The sequence below is a fragment of the Portunus trituberculatus genome, chromosome 15 (assembly GCF_017591435.1).
Source record: "Portunus trituberculatus isolate SZX2019 chromosome 15, ASM1759143v1, whole genome shotgun sequence".
Classification (NCBI taxonomy): domain Eukaryota; kingdom Metazoa; phylum Arthropoda; class Malacostraca; order Decapoda; family Portunidae; genus Portunus; species Portunus trituberculatus.
This window is the reverse complement of record NC_059269.1, coordinates 8,307,489-8,326,128: the sequence shown is the minus strand read 5'-3', so window position 1 is coordinate 8,326,128 and position 18,640 is coordinate 8,307,489. Positions and strand designations below refer to the sequence as shown.

General features: G+C 43.3%; 1 protein-coding gene across 1 annotated transcript in view; it reads left to right on the top strand.

Annotated features, from left to right (window-relative positions):
- The first annotated feature begins 4,627 nt into the window (after positions 1-4,627).
- LOC123504224 (heparan-sulfate 6-O-sulfotransferase 2-like) overlaps positions 4,628-18,640 on the top strand; it is a 29,124-nt gene continuing 15,111 nt past the window's right edge. The window contains exons 1-3 of the mRNA XM_045254579.1: positions 4,628-5,603; positions 8,742-8,865; positions 11,759-11,870. Of these exons, the coding sequence (XP_045110514.1) occupies positions 4,876-5,603; positions 8,742-8,865; positions 11,759-11,870 (964 nt within the window). The 5' untranslated portion in view covers positions 4,628-4,875. The remainder of the gene's footprint in view (positions 5,604-8,741; positions 8,866-11,758; positions 11,871-18,640) is intronic.

Here is an 18,640-nt window from a genome sequence, read left to right as displayed (position 1 = left end):
GTAGTAGTAGTAGTAGCAGTAGTAGTAGCAGTAGTAGTAGTAGTAGTAGTAGTAGTAGTAGTAGTAGTAGTAGTAGTAGTAGTAGCAGCAGCAGCAGCAGCAGCAGCAGCAGCAGCAGCACCAGCAGCAGCAGTAGTAGTAGTAATAGAAGTAGTAGTAATAGTAGTAGTAGTAGAAGTAGAAATGCAATGGTAAAATGCCGGCCAACTGCAGTGTTACTGCACCGCCAGACGCCAGTCCGCCAGACCGCCACCCGTCCCGGCCACCGATCCGCCGTGTGGTGCCGACACATTATTCATTCAGACACACACACACACACACACACACACACACACAGTCTGAGTCCTATCCGAAGATCTGTCTATGTGCTCTGAGCTTGTTCCGTAATGGGAAGGCTGGCTGGGTGACTACCGGGCGACCATAGTGAATCACACACACACACACACACACACACACACACACCATGAAGAAAAGGACACACACACACACACACACACACACACAGCCACCTCCTCCAAGCTGGGACTGGGTGTCAGTGGTTCACCATGAACACACACACAACAGGACAGCAGCTGGTGGGCTCCCACACACACACACACACACACACACACACACACACACACACCTCCTCCAACACCCTCCAGCTGGGAGCTGGGTGTCAGTGGTTCAGCTGGTGGGCTCCCATAACGAAAGATAAAGGCAACACACACACACACACACACACACACACACACACACACACACACACACACACACACACACACACACACACACACACACACACAGCTTGCTCCGTAATGGGAAGTCTCAGTCCTATCCGAAGATCGCTCTATGAGCTCTGAGCTTGCTCCGTAATGGGAAGGCTGGCTGGGTGACTACCGGCAACCATAGTGAATTACACACACACACACACACACACACACACACACACACACACACAGTCTCAGTCCTATCCGAAGATCGCTCTATGAGCTCTGAGCTTGCTCCGTAATGGGAAAGGCTGGCTGGGTGACTACCGGGCAACCATAGTGAATTACACACACACACACACACACACACACACAGAGCCACCTTTCCCTCCAACACCCTCCAGCTGGGAGCTGGGTGTCAGTGGTTCCAGCTGGTGGGCTCTCATAAAGAAAGATAAGGCAACACACACACACACACACACACACACACACACACACAGTCTCAGTCCTATCCGAAGATCGCTCTATGAGCTCTGAGCTTACTCCGTAATGGGGTAGGCTGGTTGGGTGACTACCGGGCGACCATAGTGAATTACACACACACACACACACACACACACACCCAGAAGCTGACACACACACACACACACACACACACACACACACCACACACCATACCTCACACCCTGTTCACAGCAGTGAGTAGGTGTAAATCAGGAGTTGTGACCTTGTTGTCCACTGTGTGGTGTGTGCCTGGTCTCAGACCTATCCAAGATCGGAAATAATGAGCTCTGAGCTCGTTCAGGATAACATCTGGCTGCCTCGTCAGAGACTGCACAACATCAAACAGTGAATTACACACACACACACACACACACACACACACACCCACCCACCCACACACACACACACACACCACCCCACACCTCGGGCCTGGAGCCAGGTATCGGCCTGGGTCCAGCCGGGGTGGGGGTCGGCCTCCTTGATGACGTCACATATATTCGTTACGCAAATCATTTTGAAAATGAGGATTCCCAAAAAGGCAGCTGGACACGAATGTTATAAAAATTCTGACTCGTTATCAATCGAAACTAACTTCTAAAATACAAAAACATTGCCGAGAAAAGGAATAATAAAAATAGCTCAAAAATATACTAAATAAAGTATTAGAACTTCGACTTGCTTAAACACAATTTCAAAGCCCACCAATTTCATTCAACTGAATCGATAACGTTTTTCAAAAATTATGACTATCATTTCGATATATCAAAACCTGGCAACTCGCCCTATTAGAAAAATAATATTTAAAAATGACGTTGTTTACAATATTAACAGGACTACATATCATTCTTAAAGTCCACATCTTTAACTTCTCAGGAGCCTTGCACACTTTTCTCATGATAAACCATCTTTTGAAAACACAAACACTTCGCTACAACCTCAAATAAAAAATCACAGATAGCGGAGGTAAAAATTTTAGCGTATTTTGGCCCTCCCATTCAAGTCATAAACACCCTCTACATCACCGTACTTCACTCAACTCAAGCATGGAAAGCAGAGTCCCGGCACAGAGGCTAGACGGTACAAGAGTCAAGCGGTACCGGAAATGATGCCGGCACATTCAGTCGTACCAGTACAGAAGCGTCTCGCCGAGCTACCGCGGCTCGGCCGGCGGAATAAGGCAGGGGGCCAGTAGCACGCGCTGCTGGTACCGCGGTACCGACTACCGAGTGGCGGTGTTGGTACTGAGCCGCGCGGCCAGCGCGGCACACTCAGTACCAGTACCAGTAGGAGCGTACCGAGACTACCGAGATGTTAATGATACTGACACCTTACCGGGACGGGAGTCTCGCGCGGGGCGTGAGCCACGCGGCCGGAGACTGAAGAAAGAGAGAAAGAGTGGTATCACTGAGTCAGTTATCAATGAGTATTGACCATTGACCACAATTATTTTGTTTTTATTATCATGAGTACATGCATACATACATACATACATACTACATACACAAGAAGATAATCAATATGATGAAAATTTGGTAATGCATTATATATATCAGAGACAGACAGACATAAAATGATGCAGCACTATGCCACGGTTGATGAAAAATAACGGCACTAACTACCCCTAACGGCCTCAGCCGTCAAGGACGAATGAGCAAATCTATAGGGATGCTGACAGTTGACTTAATACCTTCTTCACACAAATGAGAGGACCCGCGTTCGATTCCTAAGCGGGATGAGATAATTTGGGCTTGTCTGTAATATTCGTACACTTAATCCTATGTGTAGTAGTAGTAGTAGTAGTAGTAGTAGTAGTAGTAGTAGTAGTAGTAGTAGTAGCAGCAGCAGCAGCAGCAGCAGCAGCAGCAGCAGCAGCAGCAGCAGCAGCAGCAGTAGTAGTAATAGAAGTAGCAGTAATAGTAGTAGTAGTAGAAGTAAAAATGCAATGGTAAAATGCCGGCCAACTGCAGTGTTACTGCACCGTCAGACGCCAGTCCGCCAGACCGCCAACCGTCCCGGCCACCGATCCGCCGTGTGGTGCCGACACATTATTCATTCTTAGCGGTAGGAAGCAGCAAGAGTCCCGGCACAGACGCTAGACGGAACCGGAAATGATGCCGGCACATTCAGTCGTACCAGTACAGACCGCGCCGACGCGCCAGGGCAGCCAGTCGGTACCAGTGTGGAGTGGTACCGAGAGTGAAAATGACTCACTCTTAGCCATCACCGCTCGCCTTGAGCCACCTCCACGCTGTATACAATTTGCTCAGTACCGTTTCGGCTATTTACCGGTACGAAAAAATTTACCGGTACAGTCCCGTTGAGGCTGGTACCGGTATTACCGGTACTGGTACTGGAACTTGCCCTCCACTAGCATTTAGCCAGTTTCGCAGTTTCCGTTGGCAGCGTTAGCATCATATCAGCCAGCCGTCTCCCTGACACACATACACAGGTTGTATTACGTCACAGCAGGTTGCGGCAAGGCTGGGGCAGCTGCCTTCACACCTTGTGATGCCTAATAAAGATGGGTAGAGACGTTACCCACAATAAAAAAAAAAAACACACGAGAGAGAGAGATGGAGGATGGAGGTGACGGACATGATCTCTCTCTCTCTCTCATCAATGGGGAGATTGGAAGGAAAGTGAAGGAGCGAAAAGGAGGCAACTCTATTGGTTGAAGTGGAATAAAACAGGGTCAAGTAATATGACATGACTTTTAGGAAAGGGAGATGGAGGGAAGGGGTAGAGAGAGAGAGAGAGAGAGAGAGAGAGAGAGAGAGAGAGAGAGAGAGAGAGAGAGAGAGAGAGAGAGAGAGAGAGAGAGAGAGAGAGAGAGAGAGAGAGAGAGAGAGAGAGAGAGAGAGAGGGAAGGAGAGAAAGGAATGAGAAGGAAGTGGATGGAGGAGGGGTAAGGAGTTATAGGAAGAAGAGAGGAGGAGGAGTAAGGAGGTAGAGGCAGGGAGTGTGGAGACCCGTGACGCTGAGCCCCGCTATGATAAGCTTCTGGCATTCTATATCCATTATACTATTATTTTTTTCTATTTTAGTTATATCAAGAAAGAAATTATCTGCTAATGTTAACTAAAAGTGCATGCACATAATTCACATTCTCATATTATAATAACATTGACAGTCAAGTGAAACATGGTCTCATGATATACGGCCTACCTTGTACAGAAGAAGTTAAAAACCTCAGTCTAACTACACCAAGAAGTTAGTTTTCTTACACGATTCTCTCCCTTACGTTAAGTTAGGTTAGTGAAAAGTAATCATTTCGTACTCGGTTTACTCGGTTTCACAGTGTAATCAATACCGAAATACTCGGTTTGCAGAAAGTACTCAGTTCGCCCATCACTAGAGAACACAGCCCCGTTTGTTGCTTGCAGGGCATTATACTGAACGTCATCCTTTTGTTTACATTGTCCTAAGCTCCCGCCATGTTGTAACTCTGATATGTATCAAAATACCTTCTCTGCTGTGAAGAAAATAATTAAGATCGAGTAATATTTTAAGTACTCACTTTAAGAGCTACTTATATTGAATATACTTTTACAGATGTTCAGGATAGATTGTTTATGTTAGTGAGTCATTCGAAGTCGCAGCCACGACATACGAACATATTATGGAGCTTGAAGTAGTGGAGTGAACGAGAGACGTCTGATTTCTTGTTTGAATTTCGTTTTATATGATGAGCATGAGACTTGTGGACTGTGAAGTGCAGACAGAGGAGTTCAGTTTACTGCTGCCTGAGAGTGGAAGTGAAAATAATGTGCTAGATAAAGGGATGAAACATCAACACAACTCTGCATCCCCAAAAGAAACATTTATGCGGAAAGGAGGGAAAAAATGTATATACCTACTAGTTATATTAACGTTGATGGGTGGAGCAGGATTTGTGTATCTTGGGTTTTACTGTCCTGACTCTGTGTGCTCTCTAAGACCTCTGTCACTGGTCAGGTCAGGAAAGAATGACATCCATCCCACTAAACAGCTTCATGTGTTCAGTGACACTCTCGACCAGTTCCACTTTAGAACAGATGGGGTTGGGCAGCCACTCCTCAATACAGCCCGGACAGCCATGGGGCCCTCTTTTGATGATGTGGTGGCACGAGACTTTCAGTTTGACATCGAGGACCATGATGTCATAGTGTTTTTGCATATTCAGAAAACTGGTGGGACAACATTTGGAAAGCACCTTGTGGGAGACTTGGACTTGGCGCGTCAGTGTGAGTGTCGTAGAAGGGTGAAGAAGAGGTGCACCTGCCTTCGGCCCGGCAAAAATTCATTTGAGACTTGGTTGTTCTCCCGACACTCAACTGGATGGAGATGTGGCCTCCATGCGGACTGGACAGAACTAACCAGCTGTGTGGATGATGTCATGGATAAACTTGAGGATAATGAAATCAAGAGAAGGTAAGTGTATTACTGTTTAAGATTAGAATAATATCTGAAAGCCACTTGGAATTGCAAATTATAATCACTTCTAATTCTACAGATTATAGGCAGTGTTGATGGTATTAGTATGTGAATAGCAAATCTTCAGGCTGCCTATTCAACGTATGTATAGTTGAGATATTTATAAACAGCAAATTTGAGGTTCCATTTGTGTTGTTATGTATGTATCCATGTGGTTATCTTACTGGATATTCAATACCATCATCCATTCATCAGTTGTAAATAATTAACATCCATGTAAATATTTTTCTAATTATTATGTAATGAAAATGAGTTGTTATAGTGTCAGGACTTCTATGAATTACCAAAAATCAGTCATCGTTTATAATTTTGGTATGACCAGTAATGTCTTGAAAAAAGCTGAGGGTAAAAAAAGCCTGTGCAGCATATCAATAAAAATGGCAAGATTCTACCAATGAATGAGTCTGTCAGGGATTAGTATGGCAATGTTTTGACATTTCTATGAAAATTGTTCTTTTTTCAATATGAATTTCATAGCCTTGACTGAGTTAATTCCTTTAAATTTGAGTTGAAGTAGAGTACATTTATCTCATGGCAGACCTGCATTTGGAATAATGCACAACATTTTGATGGAGAATGACTATTTCTCTTCACTCACTCCACTGGTAACCCATATTTCTTCACATTTTCCCATTGGCTAATAAAGAGCAGGTTAAGGCTTATGAGGAGTTAAAGACACTGGTTGTAGAAACTGCAAGAGGAAATTTGTGAGTTCTGCTATCATGGCAGTTGTAAAAAAAACACGTGAGATTGTAATAGTTGTGTAATAAACTAGAATTTGAGCTGACGTAAAATCATTGTGCAAATTTCAAAATGACAGTAGGAAAAAGTAAACAGGAAAACCTGTTTTACAGCAAAAATTTCCTGCCACCCAACCTGTAACGAATGTAACTTCTCTTCATTATAAGAAGAAAAGAAAATTTAGTACATTAGAGGGCCATATATCAGGACCACAAACTCAATACCACTACTATTACAACTCTCTCCCTACAGCCAAAATGGTAACCTGCTACAAGCAACTCACTTCTCTTGTATGTACTCCAGCAACTGATAATCATCAAATGCTGTCAATTGAGGAAGGGGGTATCTTGGTGTACATGTATGTTAACCACTAATTGCCTTAAATTAAGTTAGGTAGAGCAAACTTTATTGACTTTTTGCTGCACTTAATAAACTTATGTACAGCAACCCAGAATTCCTTAATGCAAAATTTGTTTGTTAGGCTTAAAGAATTAATTTCATATTGACATTTGTCATGTGAAGGTTTTTAGCATGCATTTATTCAGACTTGGTTTAGAAGATCATAATTATCAGTCACACCAGTTTGTGGGTACACTTTAACTTCATACAGGACAAAAATTGATTTTTTATTTATATGCAAGTGTGCCATTAAGTCTCGCCTTTGTATGTGCATTAGAATGTTTCATACAGCTGTTGTGCGCATCATGTTATTGTCATGGAATGTAATGAAAGCTGTGAGAAGGTAGGTGGAGTTGGTTACTGTTGTATGGTGGTGTTATTTTGCTATGTTTTCTCTTCTTCCACAGAATTTCTCTTATTATATGCCTGAACTGCCAAACCTTCGCCCTTTTACTTTAGTTGGATAAATTGTTCACAAAAGTGATTGATAGCAAACATGAGGTAGTAAACATACATGCATTGTGCCATTCTGTCAGCTTGTTGTTGACTTGTGAAGTAAATTACTGCATTACAACATGCTCCAGAAACACATTGCCATATCTTTAATTAATTGCTTTTCTTATATATAACTCAGCTGTAAATTCTGCAAGTGTATATTTAACAATTTTCCTTCCTTTATCATAACAAAGTTACAGTTTATAGTGTGAAAAAAGTGAAAAAAAATCATAACACATACTACATTTGATGTTGACGTGTTTCTCACTTGGCTACTTAATTCATAGCTATGCTCCATATCTATCTCAGCATATTCCACAGACAGCATGAACATGGAGGTGACTCATTTCACTGTCTTGGTGAACTGAGAGGTGAAAATACTACATTTATAATGTTGCTACCATGTGATACAGTACAGTAAAGGGATTTCTTGAATTATGCGAGGGATGCATCCCTGAAGGGTTCGTGTAATGTGAAAATTGCATAAAGTGAACATGATTGCTGAACTAAACTGTACAGTACATACCAAGTCTGGAGGATTACATTCAGCTTGTTATAATAAGTATGAGATTGGGCCATATTTCTGTTTTATTAGATTCTTTGTTATGCATATATATTTGTATGTGTGGGTATATAGGTATATGTTTGTATGTCTTACAAACATATGTGTAAATAAGGGTGCTTTTAGAAAGGGAGACTTGATCAAGGTCAAGATTAAGGAGTTGATGTGGGTTCGTTGGTAGTTTTGAGTGGGGCAGTCAGTGGCCGACCAGTGCCAGACTGGGTCGATTCTCAAGAGCACTCTCGTCTAGTTTGGTGGTAAATTGTTGAGGTGGAGAGGTGGTGTATTTTTATGGTGTGTTTAGTTCACTGGATTGCTGGTGATGTGTTTTGCTGTTGAATTGGTGGCAGCAACGAAGCTGATGAGTGTGCCAGCTGGCTTTCATCACCACCAAGGTGAAGTAAACTGATTTACTTCTATGTGTACTTTTCTATGATCAATGAATTGTATAGGTCGAATATTGTTAGTCTGTGTTAGGTGTATGAGTCAAATAACACAGCTGACATTAAGTTGAAGGATATGTGTTGTGAGATATCAGACAAACTAGCAGTGTGCAGGTAACAAATCATCACCCATGTACTACTATTATTATTGTTATTCTAAATAATCTGTGTAATATGAAAAAAAAAGTTTTTTCTTACCTCATATTATTCCAGAATTGCATATTCTAAACACACATAAATTGGGAAATACCTGTATTTAGTAAATGGATTGTCTCTTGCTTTGTGTGTTTTATATAGCTTAAGCTTCAGAGAGGCAAGACACAGGACTTAAGTTCTTTTTCTGAGAAGAGTGGTATGTATGTACGGCACTTTTGCCCTGTTTATATAGTTTTCTAAGGACAGATACTGAGTAAGATATTTTTTCCAACCTCCCAGGTACTTCTATATCACCATGCTAAGACATCCCATTCACCGGTTTCTCAGTGAATTCCACCATGTTCGTCGTGGAGCAACATGGAGGAACACCCGTTTGTTGTGCCAAGGGCGACGTGCCACTAAGGTATGGATGTCGGGCTGGTGCACTGTGCCTCTTGATGTTTAGCAGTGAACTGTGAACTTGGTGTGTTATTTTATTTCTGCTGGCCTTCATTAGTTTGTATTGACTAAGGAAGTTAATATCAGACTGTACTACATATTACATATATATTTATTTTGTCTTTAAAATAATTATCATTATGCTTGTTAGTATTAGGATTTTACATGTATTATATGTTCGTACATAATATTAACTATTTTACTTTCATTTGCATATTATTACCAGTTACATACTATCATCATTATTAAAATTTTTGTTCACTTGGGTAATCTCAGAAGGACAGAGTAAAAAATTGTAATGAAATCACTAAATTGTTGTGAAGTTGGTCAGTGTAACATAACATAAATAATAGGATAACAAAGGTCGACCAGGGCCCATCTAGGTTATCCTGTATCAGTTGCACAGCGACCTCGTCATCAGTACTTAAAGATACACTTAAAGATACACTATAGTGTCCATGATTATCACATAAAGTAGTAATAATAGTGGTAATTTGCTATCTGACATAAATTGACCATGGTTTAGAATTATAGATGACTGATAGATTCAAAATAATTGCTCTTGATTTTTCTTTTCTATTAGTATTGAGACAACTTTGAAAAGCAGATTTCATATTTATTTGGTCAGTATTTATCACTTGAAGGGAGCATGCCATCCTACCTTGGAGAACACTCCTGAAGGCAGGAAAATGAGGTAGAGAGTTCTTGTCTCACATAATTCATTTACTACACTTTTGTGGCATAGACCATATTGAATTTCAGTTAGCAAGTGTACAAACACACACACAAAGATATTATCCACTATGATAAGACCTAGACTAGAATATGCAGCAGTGGTATGGTTGCCATATAGGCAGAGAGATATCAAGAAACTAGAAAGGATACAAAGGGCTGCTACAAAGATGGTCCCCGAAATAAAAGATCTTCCCTATGAAGAAAGACTGAAAGAGATGGAGCTACTAACTTTGAAGGATAGACGGGAAAGAGGAGACTTGATAACAATGTATAAATATGGAAAAGATAGATAGACAAGACCTGGTAACACTGACAGAGCAGGGAGACAGACAAACAAGAGGACATTCCAAGAAAATCATGAAAAGTCAGTGTCATAGGAATATCAAGAAGTTCAGTTTTCTACATAGGACAGTAGACATCTGGAATGGATTAAGTGAAGAAATTGTAACAGCAGAAAGTGTGTGCAAATTTAAGAAGTTAGATAAATGTAGATATGGAGACAGGTCACTATGAGCCCCACTCGAACCCTGTAACATACAGCTAGGTAAATACACACACACACACACACACACACACACACACACACACACACACACACACATACACACACACTGCGTAGTGTAGTGGTTAGCACGCTCTGCTCACAATTGAGAGGGCCAGGTTCGAGTCCCGGCGCGGCGAGGCAAATGGGCAAACCTCTTGATTAATGTGTAGCCCCCGTTCACCTAGCAGTAAATAGGTACGGGATGTAACTCGAGGGGTTGTGGCCTCGCTTTCTCGTTGTGTGGAGTGTGTTCTGGTCTCAGTCCTACCCGAAGATCGGTCTATGAGCTCTGAGCTTGCTCTGTAATGGGGAAGACTGGCTGGGTGACCAGCAGGCAACCATGGTGAATAACACACACACACACACACACACACACACACACACACACACACACACACACACACACACACACACACACACACACACACACACACACACACGGTAGCTCAGTGGTTAGAGCGCTGGCTTCACAAGCCAGAGGACCGGGGTTTGATTCTCTGGCCGGGTGGAGATATTTGGGTGTGTCTCCTTTCACGTGTAGTCCCTGTTCACCTAGCAGTGAACTGGGACTACACGTGAAAGTACTGGATGTAAATTGAGGAGTTGTGACCTTGTTGTCCCGGTGTGTGGTGTGTGCCTGGTCTCAGGCCTATCCAAAGATCGGAAATAATGAGCTCTGAACTCGTTCCATAGGGTAACATCTGGCTGTCTCGTCAGAGACTGCAGCAGATCAAACAGTGAAACACACACACCTAGTTGTATTTACCTAGTTGTAGTTTTACAGGGCCTGGGCTTTACGCTCATGTGGCCACGTCTCCATATCTACACTTATCCAATTTTTCTTTAAAGCTATGCACACTCTTTGCTTTAAAGAAAAATTGAATAAGTGTAAATATAGAGATGGGGCCACACGAGCATAAAGTCCAGGCCCTGTAAAACTACAACTAGGTAAATACACACACACACACACACACACACACTGTAGGGTAACGTCTGGCTGTCTCGTCAGAGACTGCAGCAGATCAAACAGTGAATTACACACACACACACACACACACACACACACACACACACACACACACACACACACACACACACACACACACACACACACACACACACACAACAGAGAAGAGAGAGAGGGGATCTGATACAAATTTATAAATTGATTAACGGAATGGATCAAGTGGATAATGAGAAACCAATCCTGAGAGAAGAATATGACACTAGAAGCACAAGATCGCATAGTAAGAAACTGAGGAAGGGAAGATGTCTGAGAGATGTTAAAGAATATAGTTTCCCGCAAAGATGTTTTGAGACTTGGAACATTTTGAATGAGGAAGTGTGCATAGTTTTAAAGAAGAATTGGATAAGTGTAGTTATGGAGACGGGGCCACACGAGCATAAAGCCCAGGCCCTGTAAAACTACAACTAGGTAAGTACAACTAGGTAAATACACACACACACACCTCTTGTGACTGAATATTTTTCTCTCAGGGTTCTTATTTCCACAGCATATACCCTTGATAGTTGTGCCCACTACACAGCTATGTTATTTATTGTTTATGCTTATTTCTAGGAGGAGATGCCGCCATGTTATCACACAGAGACGTGGGAAAATGTCACTTTGGATGAGTTCATGGCATGCAGTAGCAACTTAGCTATAAATAGACAGACACGGATGCTGGCAGGTGTGTATGTTATCTTGAGTCTGACAGCAAATTATGAAGTTAGGTTTGAAATTCTTTATCTGTTTCTGTTTTTCCTTCTTCCTATGCTTGTAATTGTTTCAGAAGACTATCAAAACACACCCAAATTTTTTTTCTTTTTTTCACTTTCAAGTATGTAGTTATCTCTTTGAGAGTACAGTTATAAGTAGACTTCTTTTTACAACTTTGAGCTCCTGTGCACATCTTTCTTTACATGGTTCTGTTCTAGGCACCAGCCTTATGAAAACAAGCTTTATTATTGTCCACATCCTAACACCTTTCACAACAAATCCATTTATCCTTTTTACCAGTCAGCCTATTTCTATTCCATCTTTGTGTCAATATAAGATTGTATACTTAGGGAGGCAGTGGTGTAGTGGATAAGATGGTGAGTGTGGGATTGGGCATATCCACGCGTAGGTTCAAATCCCACCATGTACCGCTTTGAACCTATGCCATTTGTCAAGTGGTTTAAAGTTACCTACATGTCACCATGATACTCATGTTCTAGGTTACACCAAAGATGTGCTTGGGTGGTGATATGGGCCCTAATATGGGTACCACTATAAATAAAATTGTCTGCGCCACTAATGGGCGGAAGCATAACAGCACTTCCCACATATGCTCTTCAAGTATGCCACACAGGCACTATAGGCCATAACAAAAAAAAAAAAGTTTAATATTCTATATCTTTTGTAGCACCAGTTTCTATCATATTTCCACATTTTTCATTCTCTCCTTATTTATTATTCACTTATAATTCTATCATACACCACATGTAGGTAATATACAGGCAACCCTGTTTAATGAAGGGGTTATGTTCCTAAAAACCCTTCGTTAAGCGAAACTTCGTTAAGCAAACCGATTATAACAAGTTTAACCCCTGACTTGAACTTCCATTGAGAGTAAACAAAGCGAGAGTGCATCATAGTACAGTGAAAGGTTTCATGAAAGTAAAAATTATGAAGTTAAACATTTAGACAGTTTAATTTAAATCATTATAATGTACACTAATGTATATATATATATATATATATATATATATATATATATATATATATATATATATATATATATATATATATATATATATATATATACGTAATTTTATAATATTGATGATCTTTATGAAGGGAGGGAGAGTGAAACGGGAAAGACACTAACTGGCAATCTGTGGAATGTAAACAAAGGGTGCATCATTGTATCACATACAAAACTTATGTACCACATTTCCACAAGGTTTTCCATTTTATCCATTGTAGAGTCACAAGTTCAGGTGGTTCTTTTAGCTTGCAAGGAAGATACGATCTCACTAGCCTTCTTAATAGAGTCTGCTGACTTGAAAATAGTAGAGACAGTAGATGGAGTCAAGTTGGTGGCAAGCAATGCTATTAGTTTTCTCGCCTCTCACATGTCTGTGAATAATATCGAGAGTAAGAGACTTCCTGGTCTTCTTAACAACGCTAGGCGACATTGCAGGGCATTTTGGTGGTAAGTTGAGCGAGGGAAGATGAGCTGCTGCTGACGCTGTTATTGTTTTGAACAGGGGGAGCGAGTGGTGCTCGTGTTGTCCACGAGAGGTGCTGGTGTATTCAAAAGCCTGTCGGCTTGCATAATGTGGTGGGGCTTTCAAACTTGGAAAAAATTACCTGGATAAAACTTCGTTAAAGTGAGTTTGGTGTTCGTTAAACGAGCAGATGGTAGTAAAATGAAACCTTCATTGTAGCAAAATTTCATTGTGTGAACCTTCGTTAAGTTGGGGTTGCCTGTGTATATATATATATATATATATATATATATATATATATATATATATATATATATATATATATATATATATATATATATACCCGTTTGTGAAATTGCCCATTTCATGAAATGGGCAAACCCAATTCATGAGATGAACCTAACCTAACCTAACCTAACCTAACCTAACCCAATTCATGAAATGTGCAATGGAGAGACCATTTCATGAAATGGTTAGGTTAGGTTAGGTTAGGTTCATTTCATGAATTGGGTTTGCCCATTTCATGAAATGGGCAATTTCACAAACGGGGTGTAACATATACACACAGTGGTACCTCGACATACAAATTTAATTCGTTCCATGACGATTGTTGTATATCAGCAAAATCGTATATCAAATAGATTTTTCCCATAGAAATTAATGGAAATAGAATTAATTTGTTCTTCTGATAGAATTTACTTCTTAAAAAAATTAACATGTTTTAAATACCAACCAAATATAGATTTAATATAAGATAAATACAATGTTTATTGTATGCATGATATAAATGTACTATATTATATTGCCCAGAATAATAACTTAATCCACAAAACTCATGACACATTGATAGATGTTCATCACGCAAGACTCGAGGCGCGTCGATAGACATTTAGGCTTTTTACGGCTATATTTTGGCTATTTTCTTCCCGTTTTCTTTGCTTGTGAGCTGGCAACACTCAGCAGGAGTAAATATATGCTCCACGTCACTGTGTCACCAATGATGGATGGTGGGAGTGACAGTGATTTCACTGTGTCTAATTTTGTCACCTCTGCCACGCGCCTTACTTCTACACCTTGGGTCTCTCGCCATATTATGGGGAGACAACTTTTGAATGAAAGTGGTATCAGAACAGGCGACAGGAGAGAGAGAGAGAGAGAGAGAGAGAGAGAGAGAGAGGATACAAGGGGCCTGTTTTCTATCGCTCTAGCCAAGGCTGCTGAACCCGATCGGACGCAAGGCCACGTAAACCGATGATAACACCTTATTCAACGCGTGATATTTTGGTAACCATGACATCCAGAGACGTCTGTTTTTTTTTTCATTGCAAAGAGGAAGAGTTGCTTGTGGGCAGAACACCATTTGTACTCACTCGTTTATTGAATTTCTAAGTGTAATCAGTATGTGAATACAGGCTACAGGCAACCCTCGCTTAACGAAGGATTACGCTCCTAAAAAACCCTTCGTTAAGCGAATTTTTGTTAAACGAATCAATTGTAACAAGTTTAACCCCTGACTGGAGCTTCCATTGAGAGTAGACAAATCAAGAGTGCATCATAGTACAGTAAAATGTTTAATGAAAGTAAAAATGATGAAGTTAAACACTTAAGCAGCTTAATTTAGCCCCTTCGCGCCGGATGTTAAAAATGCCCGCCTGTATGATATACGGGTGGTAGTGCCGCGCCGAGCCGGAAACTCGTGCAAGTTTGTCATACTTGTCGTCTTTGTGTATTATGCTGCTATTTTTTAGTCACTATATCGCCTTCGAAGAGGAAAGTGGACGCTGCTCTCTTCGGAGAGAGAGAGAGAGAGAGTGTGTGTGACATTTGCTAATATTTTAGACACAAGCGGGACGCATGTAGCTTATCTTTCGAGAGGAAGAGGGGAAGGGAGGGAAGGGAGAGGGAAACGAAGGAGAGAGAGAGAGAGAGAGAGAGAGAGAGAGAGAGAGAGAGAGAGAGAGAGAGAGAGAGAAGAGAGATTAGAAAATTTGTTGTTTTGTGTGTGTGTGTGTGTGTGTGTGTGTGTGTGTGTGTGTGTGTTCACGAATGTTACAAGGTGGGACGCATGTAACTTATCTTTCGAGAGGGAGAGGGGGAGGGAGGGAAGGGAGATGGGGAGGGAGGAAAGGGAGATGGGGAGGGAGGAAAGGGAGATGGGGAGGGAGGGAATGGAGAGAAAGAGAGAGAGAGATGGGAACAGTCTATGCCATTGGGTAATTTTAGACACAAGGCGGGACGCATGTAGCTTATCTTTAGTGATTGGTGGAGACAAGGATGGTGGGAGGAGCACTAGGATTTCAAGGACAGCATACGACGTGTGTAGTTGGTATCCAACACAGTATATGGGACAACCGAACTGAAGAAAGCTCAGAAAAGAAATATGACGTCTACGTAGGCGTCACCGTATTTGCTACTGGGACTTCATGACACCCACATAGGCGTCACCGTAGTGAAGGGGTTAAGACCAAGTCATTATAATGTACACTAATGTATGTATGCATGTAAGTAACTTTATAACGTTGATGATCTTAAATTTATGAAGGGAGGGAGAGTGGAGCGGGAAATACGCTAGCTGGCAACCTGTGGAATGTAAACAAAGGGCACGTCATTGTATGCATACAAAACTTATGTACCACATTTCCACAAGGCTTTCCATTTTATCCATTGCAGAGTCTCCTTTATGTTGTGGAATGCCCGATCCCTTCTTCACAAAACACAGGAACTCCTAACCTACTTAGGTGACACCCTCCCGTCTGTGGTCGGCATATGTGAGACATGGCTTCCCCCTCATCTTTCCCTCCCCTTTCCGGGCTACAACATCATCCGCAAAGATTGTGGTCAAGGACGTGGAGGAGGAGTCCTTCTTGCCATCCATGACTCCCTCGTCTCATCGCCTCTCCCTATCCCTTAGCCTCAAGATGGGCGTCTGGAGGTTGTTGCTGCCAAGGTTGGACTTGGTGGTGGCTGGCTCACGGTGGCAGTCTGCTACAATCCTGGGGGTGCAGCTGGCTACCGAGAGTTTATGCGCTACTTCTCCTCCCTGCAGCCTCCAGTGCTTATAATGGGGGACTTTAATGCCCATCATACATGTTGGGAGCCTGACCTGCCACCTCACCATCACAACACCTGGCAATGCTCTCTTCCAAGCCTTGCTAGATCTAACACATGTCTCCCTCCTCAGCCCTCCCGGACTAGCAACCAGGTTTCATCCCCATACTGGTGCCGCCTCGGTTCTCGACCTGTTCCTTGGAGACCCTACCTTCAAGGACTCCACCTTCCGCACTGGACCTTACATGGGCAGCGACCACCTCCCTCTCCTCGCCTCCCTCCCACAAGTCTCCCCACAGCCCCAACCTGGCTGCATGCCCCGCTGGAGGCTCAATTCTTCTGGCTGGCCCCAGTACGTGGCTGCGCTTCTCCCCTCACTGGACAGCCAACATCTTCCCCTGGATGAAGCCGCAACAACCATTGCTGGGGTGCTGTCCGAGGCTGGCACAGCTGCCTTCCCACTCATCACCCGTCGTCGTCCACGCCGCCCTGGGAAGCCCTGGTGGGATGCAGCCTGTGCGCAGGCAGTACAGGACCGTCGCCAGGCTTGGAATCAGTGGCGTAGGACCCCCACTATCCAGGCTGGCCGTGCTTACCGCCGCCTGGACGCCATCTGTGCCAAGACCATCCTCAAGGCAAAGCGAAATGCATGGGACCTGCACTGCTCCACTCTCTCCTTCCGCTCCTCTCCCAAGAGTACCATGTCCTTTCTCCGCTCCATGGAGGGCAAGTTGGTATCTCAGAACATCCCATTTTCTGATGATGATTCTACCCCACTGGCTGACCCTGAAAAGCAAAAATCTTGTCAGAACACTTCCACCTCAAGATTGGTTTACCTCCTCCTCTTCGTCCGCCTCCAACCCTTACTTCAGTTATTGAAACTGCCGTCTCCTCTCCAGCTCTCCCATCCCTTGCTCAACCATTCAAGCCTCATGAACTCTCCTCAGCCTTAGCTACATTAAAACCCGGTAAGGCGCCAGGCCTTGATAAAGTCCCATACGACTTCATCCGCCACCTCACCCCACCCCTACGTGCCTGCCTCCTTCAACTATACAACAGCAGCTGGCAATCGGGCAGTTTCCATCCACCTGGAAACCCGCCATCCTCATCCCCATCCACAAGCCTGGAAAGGACCCTACACTCCCTTCAGCATACAGGCCCATCAGCCTCCTCTCCTGCATCGGGAAGCTGCTGGAGAGGTTAGTCAACACCCGCCTCACCTGGTGGTTAGAAGCTAACAACAAGCTAGCAGAGGAGCAATGTGGCTTCCGCCCTCACCGGAGTACCCTGGATGTGCTGGGGCAAATTGAGTATCACATCTGTGACACTTACCGCCAGCGTCAAGTCATGACGGCCCTCTTCCTTGACCTGGAGGAGCATTTGATTCGGCACCACATGAGGGCATCCTGTACAAGCTGGCACTCATGGGCATCACTGGCACCACCCTTGCCTGGGTGCGACTTCCTCACCGGTCGCTCATTCCAAGTGGCTGTTGGTGCATCACTGTCACCTTCCCAAGGAATTCATCGTGGCGTACCTCAGGGATCCATTCTTAGACCCTTCTGTTCAATGTTCTCTCTGACCTACAGGTTCCTACCCACTCTCACCTTCTCCTCTATGCTGATGACATTACCATCGTCAGTCGAGCACCCACACTTTCCGAGGCTCAGGACCACCTGCAGGAGGCTGCCACCGCCTTGGGTGCATGGATGACAACCTGGGGCTACAAGTCAGTGCCTCAAAGAGCTCTCTCATGTGTTTTACCATGAAAAGCTTCCAACTCCACCTACCGTCAACTTAAGTGGGGAGGCTGTTCCATACTCAACCTCACACACCCTCCTCGGACTGCGGCTGGATGGCCCTCGCCTCTCCTGGGTAAATCACATCAGTTATCTCCGCACCTCCTGCAACAAACGCCTGGATGTGATGAAGCGAATAGCTGGCATCCGCTGGGGAGCCAGTCGTGACCTGCTCCTCCACTACTATAAGACCACCATCAGGGCCAAAATGCAGTATGCCAGCTGCTTCTATGGGTCAGCTGCCTACTCCAACCTCCTCAAGCTTGACCCCATTCAGAACGCTGCCTTGAGGATCTCTATGGGGGCCATGAGATCCTCCCCAGTTGTTTCTCTACAAGCAGAGAGTGGTATTCCTCCACTGTCCACCCACAGACGGATGACCTTGTGCCAACAATACT